Below are 23,809 nucleotides of genomic sequence, written 5' to 3' on the forward strand. Positions count from 1 at the left end.
AATAAACCAATAATAACTGTAGCCAACTCACATTGATAATAACCCTCTATAGCCCAAGAGAGCAACCAAAAATCTACCTGGTCCCTTAAAGGAAATGGGGTATTGTTCTCTAAGATTTCTTCTTGATGACAAATAATACCTTTGTAGGGGCCCAAATAAAATTGGGAAAATGGTTAAACAAGTCTCATGCTAGCAGAGTTCCAGAGCCTTAATGACAGCCAGAAGTTCTCCCAACTGGACTGAGTGTGGGTTGAGGAACTTGTGAGTTGAATTTTTCTTATTAGGCCTGCAGGAATCCCCGGGTAGAGTGGGATGAAGCCAAGCCCTAGGTTCCAAAAGCAGGTTGCTCAGACCCTAATGAAATCCAAATGAAGGGGCTAAAGTGGCAGTCAGAACTGTGATCAGTGGTATATGACTTCCTAGCTAGGAACAACAGAGGTAGGGGAAGACAGGAGTGTTGGGGAGGGGGTTGCATACTCACCTAATAGCAGCTGGGAAGCACACAGAACACACAGAGAGGGCCTACTCATTGAGAGAAACAGTGGGCATCTTGCCAAATTTGAGGGGCCCAATGTCACATTAGGTCCCAGACGTAGTTCATCCTCCTAAGTGTTCAGCCTGTGGGTGAGGGCAAGTGGTTTAGTCTGAGGGAGTGAGCATCACAGAGTCACCAGGAACACCAGGAGGCAAGTGAAAGCGAACCCAGTCAAGAGGCTAAACACTCCTTTATACAGGAAGAGACAAGTTACAAGGCTTTGGGCATCCAATCAGGTTGCTCCATGCCATCTGCGATCTGTCCAATGGATGCTCATCTCTGGGCACCCTCTGTTAACTGCTTCTGCAATTAAGTTTATGGAAGCTGCCCCCGGCCACGAGTCCCAATGGCCCTTAGCCAGAAATGCGCCCAGAAAGTTTTGGAAGATAAAAGTGATATATCACATAAGCAAATGGCATTTGAAGAAAAATACATGATTTTGATTAGACATGGTCTAACTATCCTGGAAGTTTTCATAAAATTGTATCACTATTTTTAGATATTAATGTAAAAGCCTTAATCTAACCACAACGTTTAGAAGTAGAATCTTGAGAAAGTGAAATATTATGTAAGTAACAAAGGTAGAGAGATTCATAAATGAAGTGAGGCAATCATTTAAAAAGGAGAAAGATTAGTTACACACACACACACACACACACACACACACACACACACACACACACAGTGTATTTTTATGTGTGGTGCCCTCTGCTATCATGAGGCTCTTCTAGTAAATGGACAGTAACCAGGCTAAGTTCTGTAACATTACTTTTTCAGAATGTGTCAAAATAGGCCTTGTTTCCTGACAACCATACTAATTTGTATATTTCATTATGTAAATGCCACAAAAACCTACCCTTCCTACATACCCAAGATGCCCCTTCTGTCTCCCTATGCCATTCCCTGCACACTCCTAAAGGGAGGGAACTTCAACTTGCATGACCAACCCCATCCACAGTGCTCTCTGCAAAAGCTCCTGTTCATAACCAGAGAACCTAGGCTTGTCCCAACTCCTTTCCACCCACCTCAAACAACTCTACCTATCCTACGGAGTCATACATCTTGAATTTAGATTCAGCCTGAGGATTTCACTAGAAACTTCCCTCCACACAGCCTCCTGAAGTCCCAGATCTAGACCTGATTCCATATTCAGTGCTTAGGCCTAGTGTGATAGGCTCTAACCACAATATCCCTAACCTCTAGTCTTGAACCAATATGCACACCAGCTCAACACACGGTGTTCATCTAACCTCATCCTATCAGAATACTCAGATTCTACACGGTCTTCATATACTATGCTCTGTCCTAGTCTTTTCTGTCAATAATAGACATAGAACTTATAAAGAAGTCCATAGACTCAGGTCTCATAGAAAAAAAAAATAAATTTCTGAAGAAAGACATTGAGAATATACATTTTAAAATTTATATCTTTTATGTTATGTGCTCTGGTAATTTGCTTGCAACTATATCAGTGTGATGGTGCCCGATCATGGAGTTACAGACAGTTGTGAGTTGCCATGTGGGTGCTTGGAATTGAACCTAGGGTGCTCTGGAAGAGCACTCAGTGCACTCAACCCCTGAGCCATCTCCCCAGCCTCAGAAGAGATTGAGAAAGACAATAAAAAGGAAAGGCAACCCATGCTAATGTGTTGTTAAACATCAAGTTCTGAAAATGATCAATCCAAAAAAGCCTGTTACAGATTCAATGCAATCAAAATCACGCGCGCGCGCACACACACACACACACACACACACACACACACACACACATACACACACACACACACACAATCTGATACTGGTACAAAAAACAGACATATAGACCAAAAACCAAATAGAAGACATAAACCTAAGCCTGATTTAGAAGATAAATGCCATATAGTTTTCTCTAGTCCACATCTACAAGTCTTCAGGAATGAGGCTGTAATGTGGAGTAACCACAGAAAAGAGGAATGAGAGGGTACCATGGAAAGAGGTAGGCGAGAAAACAATAGGACACAAATCATATGAATAGGGAAATGAGAAAGTCAGAGGATGAGCTTTAATTCAGAAATGAGATGTAAAGTCAATACAGAAGGAGAGAAATGGAAAAGAGAAATATAACATCAAAGATGTTTGAAAAGCTCATAATCATTTTAGTTAACTAATATATATACATATTCTATAAATATAGTTATGTCATTTAGCTCGTTGGGTCTATGTCTGCAACTTCAATGTGTTGAACATAGAGATTGCTTCTTGAACAAAACGGAGGTGAATGGATACATATTCCTGTTTCTGATTACAAAAGTGGTTTAAAGCCATGAACAACAATTCCCAGATATTGTTTGGTCTCTTTGTGATGGTACCAAGTGTCACTATATCATGATTTGGGGAGGTGGCACTCTTCACCAGTCTTGATATATTCTTCAAAATATCTTCAATGAAGCCTGGCTGCAAAATGCCCTTGCAGTATCTGTCAGGGCTCTAAGTGAGAAAGAGAAAATTGGAAGAGTCTACTTAGATGATAATTCCTCACCACACACACCAATGACAACCTCATGTTTTTGTCTATCTCTCAAATATATCATGCCTTTATAAATTTAGTGGAACTTCATAGATATTTCTTGAAATTTTCTTACCACACTAGTGTTGCATCAGGCATTGCTTTAGCTCATTCCAGATGATCAGCAAGGCGGGTGGTGACATAGCTATGACTCAAAAGTCAAATGTTACGTAAGCTGGAAAATCCACGAATGATATCACTAGTGCTTTTGGTAAGAAATGCTATTTCTCTAAAATATCCAAATTTATTATTAATAGTTTGTTTAGCAAATTACTATACATGATGTAAGTACAATTCAGAATTGTAATTTATAAACAGCAATTCCAGCTGGTATTAAGAAAGCATTGTTTTTAAATGAAAATTCTTTGCATTAATAACTGAAAAGCAATTAGCAACAAAAAGAAACATGTGCAAATGTTCACTGCTATACTCACTGTTGACTTTATGTATTGTATTTCATTAATTACTTTATAGTTTAGGTATTAGGATTTTAAAATTCCCAACTGATATCACAGAAAGGTCGATTTACAGATCTTTGCTAACAGTAGAACAGTGTGAAATGTCACAGACTCTAAAATGACTTTCTCCTTTATATTTTACTTCATAACATCAGGCTAATATTAAAATATTTAGTACAGTATGATCATTTCCTGCCTGGTGGATTATATTAAAATATGGGGTTTTATAGGCATAGAAATTAAATGTGTGAATAATCAACCTTTGCAAAAGTATACAGTATGTGAATCTAAGGGTAATAAAATACAAAAAAAGTGCATATTTGTAACTATTTTTAATGAATATTCTCTTAGTAAATTAATTACTTTGTTGTGGTTTGAATTGTTCAGAAAATACATGATATAATTTAAAACTATTTTGTCTGTGTACCATTTGAGATGCTAAAGCTATACTTACTTCTTCTTGAGTTTTTCTCATAAATCACTTTAAAGTTAGAGGCTATCTTATGCAGTTTTCTGACACCTTCACAATAAAGAAGAACTTAACAGCAGCCCTGGGGGTGTTGTTCTAAAGTGTTTTCCTACATTCAAGCAGTAAATCAATGATGGACAGGAAGGAAGCCTGCCACATCTTACCAGGGTTTTATTAAATCTACATTAGGATACAAAAAAGTGATTTTCCTCAGAGGTAGGATGGAATCCAGTTGAATAAAGCCTGTACCCACGTTTTTGCATTTGAAATTCTGCATGAAGAATTTACCTACACATGTGGAACTTCTAAGAAGGCGCAGCAAATATTTCCATAGTTTCTCCTGAAGGCATTAGAAGTGTTATTTTGTTAAGTAAAGAAAGCTAGGTTTGTTTGTTTTTTTTCTCAGTTGATTGTTGTGATTGCTCATTTGACCAAATGTTTTAACACTTAGATAAAGTTAATAAGATTATTGGAAATGACGATATTAACTACTAATTTTGGAAGGAAATGTGATGTAATCCTTTAAAAAGTTGGACAAGGTTCAATGTGTGTATTATACAATAATACATGAAAAGTGGAGGATTGTAGGCAACTTTATTTAGTACACCCAGACTAACCTACCTGATTTGCCGGTACAATCACTATAACCTATGTGTTAAAGTTAAGCTTCTTGGAGAGAAAAAAAACATGACCTATTTCAAAGGAGTGATTTATGTTCAGTATTTGAAATGTCTCTCGTGTAAGTTTGACTTGTAAAATATATAGATTTTTCCCTTTTTTTTCTTTTGTTTTTAAACTTAAGATTAAAAGGCAAAGCAAAATCAAGCATGCGTGCAAGGAGCACCCCTCTCCTTTGGAAGAATTATGGAAGGATGGAAGAAGTGCACAGGTCCTTGTAAGACCATGCTGTGTAATGCTAAATGCTGTCCATAGAATGTGAGTCAGTCCTCAAACTTAAAGGAGGCAGAGGCTTCCATTTCCATTTCTTTCTCAACAATTCATTTCCAAACTTGTTAGTGATGTAAACTGCACAGATGAACCTTCTTTCACTGGTGTTTGATCTTCTCATTTGCCACAAATTCAGATGGGGTTGGAATATACCCATTTATGTTATGAAGTACTGTTGGAAAAGTCAGTTTAGGAAAACCCAATGGCAGCTCCAATCTTTGTCTGTCAATTTCTAGGAATGGCGGCTACAGGATTTTTCTAGTAAGATATGACATAATTATCGAAAAATAAATTTTGAAATTCACTTGCCTTCTGAAACCAGAGCTGAGGTGATACCTAAGAGTCATTTACCATGCTATACACAAAGGGACCTGACTCAACAACAACATCAGCTTGAGTGGGATGCTCTTAGGCTCCAGCCTCAACTGCTGTTGTAACAGTAACATGCCTTCCTGGCCGTAACTGCTTGTTTCAATTTTTAATACTATTTGTTTCTTTTTCTCATTCTTTTATGTGAAAGAATTATTAATTACTATACCTAACTCCTGGGTCCATTTTGGCAAAAAAAAAAAAAAAAGTGGATAACAAATTGGTGCTTGGTATGTGATGTTCCATGCTAAATGCTAATGGGATTCCTGAATGGAAGACATCCAGCATGGATCAAGACTTTGCCCATATGTGGGGGTTTTGTCTAAGCAATCTTTTTATAAGCTTTTTATTGCTTGAACAGCTCTGGAAGCAAACAGAGACATATTATTTATTAATTGTGCACCGTTAATAGCGAGGTCTCACCAACTGCCAATCCATATGGACATAAAGCCCAGAGTCCTAAATCTGTTCAGATTAATTTCTTTCAACAGCATCCAACAGTGCGAGGGGGAAGCAAAAAGCCAGGTTGGCCTTCTGCCTTTCTATTCTTTGCTACAGAGATTCCTTTACCTGGACTTCTTTCCCGGAACGGAAAGCTGCAGCACTTCTTGGTCCGGTCCAGCCTAGAGATTTGCTCAGAAGGAGATGAAAGAATTTTAGATCTGTTGTGTTTTCCCCAGATCTTTTGCAAAGCTGGCATAATCCTACAAAGGGGATCTGGGGGACATAAGAAACCTTTCAACAAGCACAAACAGCTACAATGTCTGATTACATAGTGGCAAAGTCTTGAAAAAGTTCAAATTTAGGAAACAATTAGACCCAGTTGTAATCTCAAAACTTTTGTATTTGTGATTACTAGTTAATTTTAGTGACCCACATGTTCAAGTTAAATGTGAAAACTTCCTGATCTAATCATAAACACAATCAGATATATATAGTATTCCAAATTTCATTATGTTAATTAAAATTAGGGCATTTTCTAATCTTTCCTAGATGTTGCAATGCAAGTCAATTTTACCAAATGAGTATCAGTTTAGAGGGAGACCTGGAATTATGCTACTTACAGGACTGTAATGTCTGCAGATCATTTGAAAGAGTTGTGAGGTTTTTCTGTTAAACTCATGTTTGAACTGTATTTGTGTGTGCTAGTAATATATTCAGCTGCTCTTTACAAACACATTTGTTATCCTCCACTTCCTAATCCCATTGCTCAGTAAGTTCTCAGAAAACTAACAATTTACAGTTTCCACACTTCCTAAGCTGCTAGAGATTGTTAATAATTTGTTAGTACAAGCTTAGGAGAGCTAAGTTACTAAATTTGTGGGAATGTACTCCTCAAACAGGGATTGTAAATTCACTATTTGTGGTACCAACAATCTAAAACAAGATCTCCCCTGCCTAACTCACCATTTAGTAAGGTTGTCGTCTGCAGTAGAAACTATAGATTTAAAAATAATTGAAAAAGAAATCTAGAATCCCAGGTCTTTTAATGTTTTTCAACCCAATGCTAAAAGTAATACTGTATTACTTTGGACATAATCTGAAGGAAGTATACTGAAGAAGCGTAATGTTCACAGGTAAGAAGGAAGACAAATAGTGAGAATTCAGATGTGCGAGACATTCCCAGTTTGCTGCACAGGGCTGCAAAACCCAGCAAAATTCTTTTTGCCTAAGAAACAAGGCCTTACTTGTAAGAACTACCCTCATTACCCAGTCTCATTACCAGTTGATATCAGTAGAAATAAGTAACACTCCACTGAAACTGTGCATGTGTATATGTCTGTGTGTATGTATATGTCTTTCCCTGTACCTTCACTCACCGTCTATGTGTCTGTGTGTACACTCTTGGCATTTGCACAGTAAAACTATGTTACTTTCTATTTTTAAACAAGTAACTGAAGTAACTCACTACTGCTTCCAGCATAATGTTTTCATGTGCCAGCTCATTTTTAGTGACTTTCTAAGCTTTGCATGTTACATGTTGAAGTAATATTTAATCGGCTCAGTAACCTCATCACAGAAAAACTAACTATGACTGTATATTTCCCTTTCTTTTGTTATCTTTCCTCTTCTTGTACATTTCATTTTTAAAACTGGAAGGGTTGCCTACCATTTTATTAATCTTGAAGATTGCTTCTGAGCACTTGGGAAGGAGCTGTCCTTTGACAACCTCAAGTGTGGCAGGCAGCAGCTTGTGAAGATCTAATGAAAATCTGTCTGTGCAGATGCACAAATTGACTAAAGAGGGTACATCAAATGTTAACTCATAGAGGCAGAAGCAATATGCAAATCAACTTAGTGCACCATCATTTTTAATGAAATAAGTTATTCAGCCCTTACATTTAAGAAAATAATAAAATAATGCTTTGGCTCAGAAAACTGGAATCTTCAGTCACTTCCTTTGAATTCATTGATTGCCAAATTCATTTCTTTTTTTTTTTTTTTTTTATCACCAGATGGATTTGAACTTGTTAACCTGAAATGACTTAAATACAATTTAGCTCAGGTAAGCCTAAGAATAAGCTCTCCCAGCTGTATACAAAATATATGTCTGTATATTCTACTCATACATGATTATGTGTACAAATATATGGTTAGGAAATGGACTGTTAATTAGATTCAATATTGATACAGAATGGGTGCATGAAATATTGCTTTTCCAAGATGATGTAGAAAACTCTTAATACCGATAAATATGTAATGAATAAAAAATCGAGTTAGAATTTTTAATTACACACACACATACATTTGCAGTGCTTTCATTTTCATTATATCATTTTCCCTGAAGAATTCATTTATATGGAAGTATTTGTTATAATGGAATATAGTTATTAGAAATAAGTTTATAATTAATGGTGTTGCCATAGAATACTGAAATCAAAGGGAGCAGTAGGATAGCTATAAACTTCTAACACAGAAATATTTTTCCAATAATGTGAGTAGGTCCACCAATATTAAGTCTTATGCTCTTCAAGCCTAAAAGATTATCAATATGAAAAGGAAAGAGTGAAGCATAATAGTGGGAAGAGCTAGTACAGATGATGAATCAATTTATGCAGAATTTGTCCATTTAGTTATCATTGAAGGCACATTCACATGTGCTGATTGCTATATGTTCTAATAGTAAAACTATTAGCATTCTCATCACCATGTTGTAAAGAAAGCATCAAGAGATAATGATATAATGGTGGTATCTCATATATAGAAAAAGAAATCATGAGAATGTAAGATCTCCTACTGCACTTAATGGGAGCACATGAAAGAATGTTTCTTATTCAAAGATAGTCATTTGTCCTTTTCATTAGAAAGAGGAAACTCTTTTTTGCTTGCTTATTAAAAGCAAAGCCTTTTATCTCACGTGTTTTAGATACAACACATAGCATTGAATAGATCATGAAGGTAATAGCACATGTCATTTGTTCAGCTATCCATTGACTCGTTAGTCATAGATGATCCAGAGCATCATTCATCAAATAATAATAGGTGGAGAGTGTCTGGGTATAACAAGTGCACTAAGTATTAAATATACCTAAAATGCCACTGTAAAGAAATATGTATAGTAGATATAGGTAAATACAAATACAAACAAGATTAACAGAAATTCAAATTCATAATTATAAATTTGCTTTCTAAAATTTTCATAATGTGGATTTAATCTCAGTGGCTTAGGCAATTTCAAGTTATCACTTGTTTAAATAAAATCTGTAGTAATAGTAAGATTAAATATCCATAGTTTACAATTGTGTGATGGAAATAAACAACAAAAGATTGCATAAAGGATTATAGAATATATAGTGGAGAGAAATAAAAGTGATATCCTACGTCAACCTTTTGTTTCCACATGTATGTACATAACTAGCATACACACATGCACACACACAAAATTAAAGTAAAAATATAATAAATTGCCTCATTTTGTAATAAATGTCCGCTTACCTTAAATTTTGTCGCAATCTCTTTGAATTCCATTGTTTGTGTCTGCAACTAGTTAAATATGAATGGTCACACATATTTAAGTTTCATGATTGAAGATTGAATTTCATTTCTGGGAATTTCATTTCTAGCTTTTAATACAGATATTTATGGCTGTGGAAAATAAAATTCACAATTCCAGTGTACTAACATAATTCCCTTTTACTCTCCACCGTTTTCTAAGTTTACTGCTTCCTAGCTACTGATTGTCAATTTGGATTTCTGGTGAACTTACCATATGCTGTAAGCTAAGGTAGGAGATGTGTAAAGGCTTCTGAACTATGTATGAAAGAGTACTCATTCATATTCCTGTCCACTGGTTCTAGCTGCTGCCTAAAAGTTCAACTTCATGTTCCATTAGAACAGATACGGGTTGCTCTCTGAGGTATTGTATTCATGCGTGAGGTCTATTTTCTTAGTGGAAACACCCCACAGACATCCATAAGGCCCATGCAGAAGCCAGACTTCTCATGAGCTCATACATGAGCCCTAAGAATGTTCCTTCTACTGTACTGTGTAAGCAGCTCATTGGACTCACAGGCAAACAGCAAGCAAGGTAGGAATTTGGAAAGAAAAGAAACTAGGATCATTTTGGAAACTTCAAACAAAGATAGATGAAAATTCAGAGAAAAAACAGTTCCCAGAATGTTTAACCTTGAACCTTCCAGTTAAATATTTTTCTGTAATGTGTGACACAGCACCTTGTTTTCATGAGTTTCTTTCAAAGCTTATTAACTGTGTTAGAAAACAGGAAAGCTTGTGAACTTTCACTTTCCAAATTGTTTCTCATTTTTATTTACTTTAAATACTACAACTCATACATGAATCATGTTTTAGCAATGCACAAATACACATATATCAGAAACCATAGACTAATTTACCATGATTGATATGTCCCGTAATAAGTGCCATATACCTAAAAGATAAAGCATTTATGTTAACTAGTGTCTGGTTAGATGGTCTTCAGAGATCACACTGCTATAGAATTTTGATTTTCATAGACTATTTTAACTAATTCAATTTTTTTCTTTATTCTATGTTGATTTTAATTAAACTCTATCACCCAGCTCATCTAAATAATGACTAGAATTATATATCACTAGGTCATTTTGGCATACTGAGATTATAATGGCTGTTAGTGAATATTTTTCTTCTTATATAATAAACTTGTTGGTCCTTTGCCATCCAAAGCATCAGCTTGCTAGATTTTGAACCTCATATGCAGTCACAAATACTTTAGGAATAAATTGCACAGGTAATTGAAGATGCTTAAATGTACATTATGTAAATGCTCTGCTTTCAAGAATAATGCTTAACATCTATGTGCCGTCTTTTAAAATATAACAAAGCAATGCCATGTATTATTTTCATTGCCCTGTCATGAAAGGTTTCCTAAGAATGTCCTAGTTTGAAGAAAGCTTCTCAGTACTGCCAATGGGTTTAAGTAACAGAAGCCAACATAGTAACAATGTTACTCTCTTGACCTACCCTACAGATAGATTATTGCCTTATAGGTTACAGAAAACACCATTGCTTTCAAAGGTGGATAACTCAGTTATTTACCTTACAATAGTCACTAAAACATCAATAAATTATCACTATATCAAGCTTTTTGAGAGACATTTCAAATAATTATAACTATAGGGGCTAATTATATGTATAAAACAAGAATAATATACATTGGAAGAGTCAATATAAGAGAATGAATAATACATCTCAATTTAATAGGTTTTGTAGCAAGTTACTGAGTAAGGAGACATTGTTGAAACAGATGAACTTAGTTTTCTATTCCTAATGGAAATTAATACAAACTAAAGTTTCTGTATTATAGAAGACATGCATTTTCAATATTCTTTAAATTTAAACAGAAACAACAAAATTATCAATAATATTGTCCCATTCATTAACTTTAGAAATGGCTTGTTTCTCAATTTGTGAAATTAATGCTTATGCCATAGGTTCTCTCCAAATTAAATATCAAAGCATGCATGTAAAAAATCTAAAAGAATTGTTAGCACATATAACACTTTAAAGTTTGTAACACATACAAAGATTTTAAAGTGTAGCCATTATATTTATTATCACTGTATACTAACTTGTGAATAAATTGTCAACTACGGTAACTAGCAGGTGTGTGTGTGTGTGTGTGTGTGTGTGTGTGTGTGTGTGTGTGTGTGTGTAGAAGCTTAACTTAAGCCATAACTGCTTCCTGAGGTTTATATTAAAATGAAGAGACAGAAAGAATATATAACATGTTCTAGGTACTTTACATGTTAAAAATAAATATAGATTTCATGTTCAAAAATAAATATAGGTAAGGCCGAATAAGTGGGGTGGATGTCAGGTGGCCATACCTCTATACAGTGTAGAGAAGATATATCCAGCTGAGGTACTTATACTTGGACAAAGAAGTAGGGATATGGTTCATTATCAGAGCATTTGCCTCCAAGCTGTAGCCCTAGCTTGGAAAAATAAGGGAATGCAAGGACCATCAGAGTGAGAAATGCAAGTAAAAAAATTCCCGATTGTGACCGGTTCCAGGCACAAGCAGGAGGCTGCCAGGTAAATGTGAAACGGTAGGAGAGATGGTGAGAGATATATAGGAAGAGACAGGCGTGTAAGAGTGTGCTATGTCTCTGGCTTTAGTCTTTGTGGAGAGCAAACTTATTAGTGGATTTGATGTAGACACGATCTGATAAATATGCGTAAAGTATCTTTCTACTTCTTTGTTGGGAATATACTGTGAAAGGATAGGAGAGGCAGTGTGGAAATATTGGGATGTTTAGCAGAGATGACTGTGGGGCTCACAAATGGTAACCAGAGTTTTTAGCTTTGAGGGCAAAGATCATGATATAGGAGAGAAAGAACCAACTTTTCAGAATAAAATAGCTGAATAAAAAAGTGGGCGAAATTTCCTTAAATTGCATGCCAGACTGTTTATATATAATAGCATTAGGAAATGCTTCCATCTTCAAACAGCATATATTATGAAGAGCCTGGAAAACAACATATCAAATATTAATGTTTAAAAGGAGTAATATATTGAAAAATATTTTGATAAGAACACAACAAATTGAAGACGGGGGTATAGACCATGCCAATGCACCTGCAAGCCAAGGAATATAAAGAGAGTCCAGCAAAGTGTTGACTACTGGGAAGGTGTCTGGAAGATACTTGCCTGAACCTGGTAGTCAGACCTCAGCCTTACGAATCTCATGCTCTCAGACTCTAGACTCCAGAACCAAGAAATAATCGATTTCTACTATTTCATTGTTCTGGCATGTGGGAGTTTGTTGCAGAAGCCTGAGCCAAACCTCAGCACCAGCAGTAATAAATTATGTCGCCGGTGTGTGTCCTGATATGATAAGATGAAGATGACCTTCTGTCTCTGCTGTCTTTGTTCCAAATACCCGTAAGTTCACTCAAACGGTGTTGGAAAAAGCAGACAAATCCCAATAGAACACACCATGGATTATCTCACCAGAACTTCTGACACTGTTGAGTCATGAAATATATGGGAAAATATGAGAAGCAATCAAAGCAAAGAGGAGCCAGGAAGACACACTAATTAAGCAGAATGTGGGGGTCACGTTAGTGCAGAGTGCACAGAAAATGCTGACTGTATTAAACCATCATCAATAATTTTTACTTCATTAATTACAACCAATGTATGGCATGAAGATAAGCAAAAATAATGTAAATTGAAAGGAAGAATATGGAAATTCTTTGCATTTTTTCTGTAATGCTGAAACTATTCAAAAAATGAATTTTTATTTAAAAATTTAAGGCACATATTTTCTGACTGCATTATTTTATACATATTTAAACCCTCTCCTACTCTAATGAACTTCTTTATCTGAGCCATTGAGCCTGACTTTACTGAGTCAGGGTTAACATTTGTAGTTTTTGTTTATGTGTGTGTGTGTGTGTGTGTGTGTGTGTGTGTGTGTGTGTGTGTGTATTGGTTTTTCGAGACAGATTTCCCTGTGTGTATCCCTGGCTATCCTGGACTCGCTTTGTAGACAAGGCTGGTCTCAAACCCACAGGAATCCACCTGCCTCTGCCGCCTAAGTGCTGGGATTAAAGGCACGTGCCACCAAACCTGGTTTATTTTATTAGCATTTTTAGAGACACTGCTAAGATAATGAGTTTACAAGCACGGAAAAGAAAATAATCTCTCCTTTTAGAAAAGATAGGCAGATAAAAGTTGTTAGTCAATAATGGGACATACTATATTTTGGAATAAATATACATATATTCCATTTTATTGAAAAATCTATTTTACTTTGTACTTAATTAATTTATTTATTCACTTTACATCCTGACTGCAATACCCCTTCCTCTCCTCCCAGTCTCTCCATACCACACATCCCCTTCCCCTAGTATTTCCTCTTCTCCCCAGAGAAGAGGAAGGTCCTTATGGGTACCAGCTCACATTGGCACGTTAAGTCTTTGCCAAAATAGTTGCATCCTTTCCTACTGAGACCAGAAAGGGCAACCTGATTAACGGGAACAGGAACCATCAGAGTCAAAGAGGGCCTCTGTTCCAGTTGTCGGGGATTCACATGACGACCAAGCTGCATATCTGATACATAAGTACAGGGGGCCTAGGACCAGTCTATTCATGCTCTTAGGTTGGTGGTTCAGTCTCTGTGAGCCTCCATGGCCCCATGCCAGTTGACTCTGTAACTTGTGGAGACTTTGATACCTCTGGCTCCCTTAATCATTCTCTCAACTCCTCCGTAGAATTGCCTGAGCTCTGTGGGCTTCTGCATCCATTTCCATCAGTGGAGGAGTGAAGCTTCTCAGAGGAGTTATGCTAGGCTCCTGTCTATAAGCACTGCGGAGTAATATTAACAGTGTCAGAGATCAGTTCTCTCCCATGGGATGGGTCTTAAGTAGGGCCTGTCTTTGGTTGGTCATTCCCTCAATCTTGGTTCCATTTTTGTCCCTGCTCATCTTGGAAGCAGGAAACATTTAAGATTGAAGGTTTTAGAAGTGGGTTGGTGTCCTTATCCCTCCACTAGAAGTCTTGCCTGGCTACATTATTCATGCTCCATAGCTCCTGTTGCTCTGCATCTCAGCTCTGGTGACCCCATAGACTTTCTAGAACCTTCCTTACTCCCAGTCTCTTTCAAATTATTTTCTCACTAACTCTCCCTCCTCATAATCCCCACCCACTGCTGCTCCCCTAGCCATCCCCTCTCCTACCTCCAATGCCTATTTTATTTCCTTTTCTAAGTGAGATTCAAGCATCCTTCCTTGGGCCCTCCTTGTAACTTAGCTTCTTTGGGTCTGTGGACTGCAACATGGTTATTCTGCATTTTGTGGATAATGCCTACTTATAAGTAAGTACATACCATTTATGTGTTTTGTAGTTGGGTTACCTCACTCAGGATGATTTTTTCTGGTTTTGTCCATTTTCCTGTAAATTTCAAGATGTCATTATTTTTAATTGCTAAATAGCACTCAATTGTGTAAAGGAACCACATTTTCTTTATTCATTCTTCAGTTGAGGGACATCTAGTCTGGAGAGATGGCTCAGCTGTTAAAGGTTAAGCTCACAGCCAAAAATACTTATTTTATTTTAACTTGATACACATGAGAATGTTGAATATCTAATAAAAATTGTGAAAAGGATGTCATGTTAAGATGTTCACTGTTCTTGTAGGACAACTAAAATTACTCAAATCTTTAAAATTAAAAGTCTCTATAAAGTTGAGAAGGTAAAGAAAAAAATATTATACTATAAAAACTAATCACACACACACACACACACACACACACAAATCTTATAAGAAAACAGTAAGAATACAATGAGAGCAAGAACTTACACACACATAATTATAATCTCTCTAAATTGCAAAAAAAAACCCATTTTTTAAATGCATGGTTTGTGACTTCCCATTGGGAAAAAAATAATATTTTAATAATGCCAGTAGATTTTGGAAATATTTAGGAGTTATTTGTTAGTCCCATCACACTACACTAATGACACTGTAGACCTAAACAAAACCAAAATCTAATAAAATACAACAAGGTTAAAGAATTATGCCAAGTCTAGTATTAAATGTCAACAATACTTACAGCCTGGAAACCTCCTACAACATATACTGTTTAATATTGTATAATAATAATTATACAACTGCTCTAATCATGTTACATAGAATGGCTGTCATATGAACTTTTGCAGTTTTCCAATATTTGTCTTCTTTAGCTAATTGTTCCAGTTTGCAAACTGAGAAGCATTACATTTTATAGCCTGATTTAAATAAGTTTATGTGTTCATTTTTACAAAAATAAAATACCATAGTGAAAAGTGGGCATCAAAAGTGCATTTTTAAAATAAATAAACATGACATTCTGGACTCTTGTCCTCTGTGTTTTTCTTTTTTCTTTTTTTAATCCTCACAGTCTTATTCTTTCATCTGGTCTATTCTTCTGAACAAAGAAAACTGTCTGGATCTGGGATATGAGCTGTGACCACAGGTTAGAGCCAAGTTAATTATTCTTTAAAAGCATCAAACCCAAGACTTTGACCTCAGGAATGTTGTGCTTGAAGCAACTGGACTAACTCATCCACAGATAACTTAAACAGTTTGAAGCCAACATTGTTGCAGATTGGCTGGTGTTTAACCAAGAGGGTAGCGTACAAGCTCTTTTTTCTCATACTGAAGATTTCCAGTTGAAGAAAATTTTTCCATCCCAGACAGCTTATGGCACTTTCACCCTCCTTCATTTCAGTGTTTGCTTTTGTTCTTCACTGCCCACACAACTCCTAAATTCCCAGAGTATCATAAGAGGTAAAAGATGGAACCATTTAGTCTTCTTTTAATTTCCAGTCACCTATCACATCAACATGCTACTAACCAATATTTCTTCTACAATTTAGACAGTCATAGCTTATAAAATATACTGACGTTAAATCCCCTCATCTTTAAAAATGAAAAACTGTGTATGTGATCCTGTGATTCCCCCCCCTCCAATCTTTTATAAAGAGTGACGAATTGAGGTTGTGCCTATGTTCACCTCCAATTACCCTCTTGGTTTTATCTGCAGTTCCCACTGTAAAGCATGCTATCCATGCATGGGCTGATAACCAACCTAATGAACTCTCTTTATGGCTGACTTCCTTAGCAAGATTCTGTAGCCTCTCCAATAAACTTTTCTCATGTTCGCTATAGCCGTCTCCCTCAGATCACCCCATAATCACTCATTGCCCCTCACCAAAATCAACACACCCAGACTTGTCTCCCTACAATCAATGACTCGCACCTTTTTTCTTAACTCTGCTTAACTTAAATTCTCATTACCATTCAATGTGTCTACTTTTTCAGCATAGAGTTAATAAATTGTAAGCCACAAAAAATTAACTTTTACTTTTCCTGTTTTCAACTCACCGAGTCGTCTGTGGCTCTGATCTTGCCCATTGCGCTTTGTAGTGTTAAGTGTTCTGCATGCCAGTCTGTACGCACAATTGAGGGATGGCACTATCTGGTCATGGTTTCCTTCTCTTCTATGATCCTCACTGTTCAGATTGGTTTTTGTTTTTTTTGTTTGTTTGTTTATATTTCAAAGTAATACAGTATGCTGATAAGCTTCATTAAATGTGAGCCCTGCTTGAGGAACGTGATCCAAAAGCAGGCAACAGAGACCGTGTCAGAGACATCTCTCTTCTCTTCTGCTCTAATTGCTTAGGGACCCTATTGAAGACCAAGCTGCTCATCAGTTACATATATAGAGAGGCTTAGGTCTAGTTGGTTAGTGGTTCAGTGCCTGTGAGTCCCCATGGTCCTCCATTGGTTGACTCTTTGGTCTTCTTGTGGAGTTCCTGTCCCCTCCAGTTCCCTTTATCTTTCCCCTCCGTGAGCTTCACCTCCTGTTTGGCTTTGAGTCTCAGCACCTGTTTCCATCTGCTAATGGGTGGAGCTTCTCAGAGGACAGTTATGCTAGTCTCGTGTCTGCAAGCCTAGTAGAGTATCCTTAATAGTGTAGGGGTTATCTCCCATGAGGTGGGTCTCAAGGTGGGCCAGTCATTTTTTTTTTTTTGGCCCTTCCTTCAATCACTGTTCCATTTTCTCCCCTGTACACTTTGTTGGCTGGATAATATTTGGGTTGAAGGTCTTGTGGGTGGGTTAGCGTGTTCTTCCCTCTACTGGAAGTCCTGCCTAGGTATAGGAGGTGGGCAACTTCAGTCTCCGAATCTCCCACTGCTACAGGACTCAGCTAGAGTTCCCACGCTCCCATATCATCCCAGGAACCTACCCCATCACAAGTCTCCAGCTTCTTACAGAGATGATTCCCTCATTGGTTTCCTTTATATCCCTGCCCTCTCAGCTTCCACCCCTACTCTCACGCCTTCATGCCCAGCGCTAAGTGGCCAACAGCAGCATCTTTGGAAGCTTCCAGTCTCATAATGTCATGTCAGAACTGTTGGGAGACTTTACTGTTTCATGTCACAGTCCACCAGGTCCAGATGGCTCTCCTGAGCTTGGTGTAGAATGGAGGACCTCCTTTCTCAGCAGTGGGCTTTTTCCTCTCTGCCTGAATTCATCTGGAAAGTGTCCCTAAGCATGACCTGCACTACTTCTGAAAGAGGTACTGTAGGCCATGTCAAAATGGAGGTTCAGCTTCCCCCTGACAACCTCCCCTCGCCCCACGTAAGTGTCTGCGATGACTAGAACGCAAATCATTCCAGATACCTTAAGCCCCAGCCAATAGCATACGCCTACCCCGGGGACCAAGAACCATGCAAGAACCAAAGATAGTTGAGCTGTTTCGCTGAAGCTTCTCCCAGAAGTCAGCTTATTCAGTCATACTCACGGGCCATCTGAATTCACCATAGGTTGCCTCTGTTCCCTTTGTCCTTTGCCCTGACGAAACCACACTGGCTGACAATACCCCTGGGGGCACACAGACACGCTCCCCCGCCCCCCCCCGCCCCGTCTCTCTCTCCCTCCTTATTTTAATATTGTCTGTCGATTTTGTACCATAAATTTTATGACCTCCAGTTTTGTGTTTGCATAGAGTTCCTAAGTCTTCAAACAAGCATATCTCTGGGTCTATTTCTTGTGGCTTTTATTGGGCTGTTTTCCCCCATTCAAATGTGTTTGTTTTGTTTTGTATTATAGTTTATTATTATCCCTTAGAGTTATGTATATTTTCCAAAGAGAGAAGGAGTGAGTGTGGATTTGGGTGAGAGAGGCAGTGGGGAAGAACTACGAGGAGTCAAGGGAGGGGAAATTGAAATAAGAGTACATTGTATAAAAATAATTTTGCCAAGCAATGCTTTTAATCCCAGTAATCAGGAGGCAAAGGCAGGCAGGACTTCTGAGTTTGAGGCAAAACTGATCTACACAGCAAGTTCCAGGATAATCAGGACTATACACAGGAAACCCTGTGTCAGAGTATGAGGATATTTTCAACAAAAGGAAAAATGTCCTATATGTTTCATGCCAACCATTCATTTATCAGTAACTTTTTAAAATATTAAGAAAAAATTTAAATCTTTCCAATTTTTACACACTTTTGCCAGTAAAAGAATCAATACAGAGAGGGAAAAAGTGCTGGTTGCTCTATTGTGGCAATGTGGATTAGGATATACAAGGAAATACAGATCTACACGGACTGATGGGTGACATGTAGTACATGCTTTGAAAGAAATACGTAGTCACCAAGTAAAACTCAAAGAAATGAAATTAAAATCAGCCTACTGTCTCAGTTTGTTTGTATAATAAAAACAGAATGGCCAAGACTGGATAATTTATAAAGAACAGACATTTATTTGGTATACTTCTCTAGGCTGAAAATACATATCAAAACAGAAGTTTGTTTGGTATCTGACTAGCTCAAAGTCTTTGCCTCAATGGCAAAACCTGAAATCCTTCATCCCCAAATATGTGTCACATCCTTTCTCGTAGCAAAAAAAAAAAAATGTTTCACAACCTTCCTAATGCTGCCACCCTGAAGTACAGTACCTCATGTTATGGTGACCCCATCCCATAAAATTATTTCTCTGCTACCTCATCACTGAAATTTTGATACTGTTGTGTATTATAATGTAAACATCTGTGTTTCTGATACACCCCTGTAACAGGCCATTTGTCCACAGGGTCACAACCCAGTGGTTAAGAAGCGCTGTGGTAGACTACCATTTACTCATGTCATTAGCACATTTGTGAGGGCAGAGTCTTATGACCAAAATGCTTCTGAGTAAGTCATTTCCTAATATGCTAGTACTAGGGGTTAAGTTCTAACACTGCCTTTGAAGGACAACAAAGACTATAGTGACCAACTTATGGATGTATCCCACATAATCAGACAGAAAACAGAGAGCTAAGGATTAGTTTCTACCCTCCATTGTCTTAGGCTACAGTCATAATGTCTTTAAATAATAGTGTACAATGCAAATATAGTTTACTTTACTCAAAATTAATTTAATAATATACCTTAAAATTTAATTCATATTTGAAGCTATCTTCATAAGGAGGTTATTTGATGCTCATCATCCTCATCATCTTCTTCAGGTAGGCTGGATGTTGCCAGGAGTTGACCTGTCTCATTGCCAATGAATCTTTAAAATAAAAAAAATATCTTTAAGTGCCATATTCCATATGTCTCTGAGGTTTTTGAGGACATTATCTAACTATTCCACATTATCTTTCTATAGAATCATATCTATCTGTTACACCTAGGATGTACATTCTTGTGATAAAAATAGACTAGTAATTGATATGACAATGGTTTGATCAACTAACAATTAACTTGTATAACTTATACCATCTATAGTATGTTGAAATGTATGGCCTATGCTTATACAAGTACATTAAAGAAAATTTCTTTTAAGAAAAAGAAAAATAGTAAGTATTCATTAAGTTTTAATTCCATTATAAATGTCAAAAACCTTCCTACATTCCATATTATTTTCTTCAGCTTCGGTACAAACATTGTTCCATCCACTTGTCTGGTTTTCACTTTCATTTAAAATAATGGTTAGAAGTATGGATGGTACCATCAGGATAACTATATATCTTCAGAGGTGTACACAAATACACACACACACACACACACACACACACACACACACACACACATACATTTTTCTTTTTGTAAAATACCACTGACAAAAACATTACTCCTGTAATGCTATGACATTTAGTGTAGTAATTCATGTAATTCTCAAAATATGTGTCCCAGCTCACAGTACTCAAAATTGTTCATTAGTTTACTATTATTATTTCAAATTATGTGTAAGTAAATCTATGTGATCAATGGTGTCTTTTTTTTTAAATGATGTCTTTTATCAGGCATTCGAAATTGATTTGTGCAAAATTCAATCTTTATCCTATCTTAGTTCTTCAAGTACATTCTTTCTAAGAGAAACTACAGTGTGCTTTCTACAAGAGGTCAGTGTATTTCAAATGTTCCCTGACAATGCAAGTAAACAGTAAGTTCTGGTATTCTGAAGTGGTCAAGAGAGTGTGAGGTAAAGAACAGGTACAGACTACTCATCTTCAATATCTTCTTTTCTTCCATGTAACGATTTAAGGTCAGATGAGTGGCTGAGGGGATGATGGCAGCATCTTCTGTGCTACACCTTTGATTTTTAAGATGACAGGAGATTTAAAATTGGTCCTAACAGGAAAAGATATAGAGTATACCCAAATGCCAGGAAATGGTGGTGGTGGTCTGCAAGAAGTGGCTTGGTGGACAGATAATTGGAGAGTGAGAAAATTTACACTTATCAGAGCCTCACAGCTCCCAAGAAGCAGAGAACTTTTGCCAGCCCTAGCTCCAACACTGGACTGGTGTGTGTTTAGACACAGCACAGTGATCACAGCCTCAGATGCTGCTGGAATTTAATACGCTGGCAGCTGTGGAAACAGTAAGGCAATCCACCTCAATGTGGAGGGGCTGGGTAACATTTGCAGGCTTCACTGGGGGTTCAGAAAAGCACAACAGTGCCTGCACCCCAGCTCTACTTATAGTGCTTTAGAACTTTTAAATTGTTCCCTTTCTAGATGGACAGGAGCTCAAGGTCACATTGCTCTCAACTGGTGTCTCAGTGATTTATTTCATTTCCTTTGTCCAAGTGGCCTATGGTGACCTTACAAAACTGCATCAACAAATTGAGTTAACATCCTATTAAACTAAGAAAGATGAAATGCTTCTTCCCTTGTGCCTACAGTGTACTATTTGCTATGGACAATTGTCTTTATAGGTCCTTCATACATTTAAGTAATAATATGAACTTTACCAGGAAAACAATGAATATGCAGAAAAGCACTGCTAACATAATTTTACTTGGGCTGAAAATAGTTGGAAATCAGAGAAACGTCTGTTTTATGTATGATAGTTTAAGAGTGCAGCTTTGGAAACTCATGTTGAGGTATGTCATAACTTGTTGGACATTTGTGGGGTTTTTTGCTTTAAATACTTGCAGATATTTTCATATTTTCTTTTTTGCTGCCATTTCATATTTTTCTCAGTATAAACACCATTATTCTCATAAAAAATCTGGATTAAAAAAAAAGATAACAGAAAATTTACTTCTCAAAATAATGGAAAAGTTTCTATGCTAGCAAAAAAACTGGATATTTTCAATCATAAGAAAAGCAAAGACAATTGGATGGGAAAAAAAGAATACAAACTTTCATTTCCATGTGCATCTGTGTGCATGTAATTGTGTCCCTTTCGATGTCTCTGTCTTTATCTCTGTGTGTATGTGTGTATGTATGTTTCTTTGTGTATGGTTTTGTGTGAGTCCATGAGGGAGGTGTTTGTAGGCATGCCTGTGTGTATCCGTGTCACTATGTGTGCATTTTTGTGTGAGTCTGTCTATATGTTATCTCTTTATGCCTCGTGTGTGTGTGTATGTGTGTGTGTGTGTGTGTGTGTGTGTGTGTGTGTGTGTGTGTGTATGTGCCTTTGATGAGTCTGTCTCTGTGTTTTATTTCTGTTGCTATTACAACTTACTTCTCTTTTTCACAAGAGGAAGGTAACAGAGACAAAGTTAGAGGTATGCTGAAGAATTTTCGCAAGGAGATGAAGAAAAACTGGTTTGTGAAAAATCGAGAAGCTTCTTATGGAGAGGGAACTCAGTCCTCTGTGAAAGCTGCTTTTCGAAACAAAGAAAGGTAGGTAGTAGGTGAAGTCCTAAGTGGATGTAAACTGTTAACATGGGGACATCCATGTTCAAGAATCTCAAAATTTCAGCTCCATGGGATTGTCCTAGCTATTCACAAGTGAGGCTCAGTTGCGTAGCATCTGGTCCATGTTCAGGAGATGTCCACCATAGCTGTTTCCCTTCAGACGATATCCCAAAGACTGTCCCTTTACAGAGAAAGTTCCTGACAAGATTAGCTAAACCTCCATCCTTATCAGCTGCATAAAAGACCCATCTTCCTGTTCAACTGTATATGACAAACATGCTGAAATTCTGGGGTACTGCTTTTCTCCCATTACAGTGAGTACAACTAACCTAATCACGACTTTTGTGTTTTTATTTGTATTTTCTTCAGTCTGATGACTTCATTCCTTGAAGCTATGAAAGAACACATCAAGGTGGCATCTGAATAGGGACTAGCACAGTGGACTATGGAGAACTTGCATTGGTCAGATGAAGGAACATTCCTATGAAAAATGCGCTAACAGACAGAAAGGATGAAACAAAATGAAACATAGACAAGACACAAACACATGACAGAAAGAATCTGGAAATAGGGAGCAGTGGGCTTGTATTTTGAAGGAGAGTTTGGAGATACGTGAAGTCTAGAGAAGACACCGTGATATGTTGGTGCATTGAGAGAAATTTGGGGAAACCACAGAATATTCTTTCTATGTTTGTTTATGGTACATACAGAGGGTTCCATGAGGTTCCAAGAAAGGTGCATGTATTTGACTACTTGAAGGAAAATTAAATAGCAGGAGGAGAAATGAAGAGTGGATACCTATCCCAGTGTTGAAGAACATTTTCCTCTAAAGTAAAAATATTCTATGCTTCAGGGAATCACTATAAGACAAAAGGTAAACAACACAAAGCACTTCAGGAAACCCATGAAAATGACCAGATTCAATAGGCCCCTCCATACCAGAGGGCAAAGAAGACTCTCAGGCCAGCCAAACTATAAAGGCTACTCTGAGATCAGATCAGCCAACTGGAAGAAGCAAAATCCAGTTGAGCTGCTTGGAAGGGGTTAAAGCAAGGGACTCACTTAGGACAATCTCCAAGTCATTGAGCTGCCTGTAGGCTATGGAGGGTGTTGCAGACTCTCAGCTTTTGTGAGCTCTCTCTCATACTGGGATAGGCTTTGCTGATGCAATTTTGAGACTTTTCTTTTTCCTGTAAGTAACTTCAAACCCATATTCCTGTAAATAACTTAATAAACCTCATAGTTTACCAAGACAGATTTTGGTGATCTTCATACATTGATTTGTCTTGGACTCTCTATCTGGGGTGAATTGATGTGTATGTAGCATCTACCCAGGATAAATTTTGTCACAAAGCACAAGGG

General features: G+C 37.2%; 1 protein-coding gene across 1 annotated transcript; it reads right to left on the reverse strand.

The window, feature by feature from the left end:
- Positions 1 to 2,730: 2,730 nt before the first annotated feature.
- Positions 2,731 to 9,645, reverse strand: LOC311586449 (uncharacterized protein). Its single transcript, XM_084762458.1, has 4 exons — positions 9,532 to 9,645; positions 9,261 to 9,308; positions 5,895 to 6,041; positions 2,731 to 3,001 (listed from the first exon to the last, which is right to left on the reverse strand). Exons 1-4 carry the CDS (start codon positions 9,595 to 9,597, stop codon positions 2,732 to 2,734), a joined length of 531 nt encoding a protein of 176 aa, XP_084618584.1. The 5' UTR covers positions 9,598 to 9,645; the 3' UTR covers position 2,731.
- Positions 9,646 to 23,809: the final 14,164 nt, after the last annotated feature.

The sequence above is a fragment of the Acomys minous genome, assembly GCF_964271855.1.
Source record: "Acomys minous genome assembly, chromosome: 1".
Lineage (NCBI taxonomy): Eukaryota > Metazoa > Chordata > Mammalia > Rodentia > Muridae > Acomys > Acomys minous.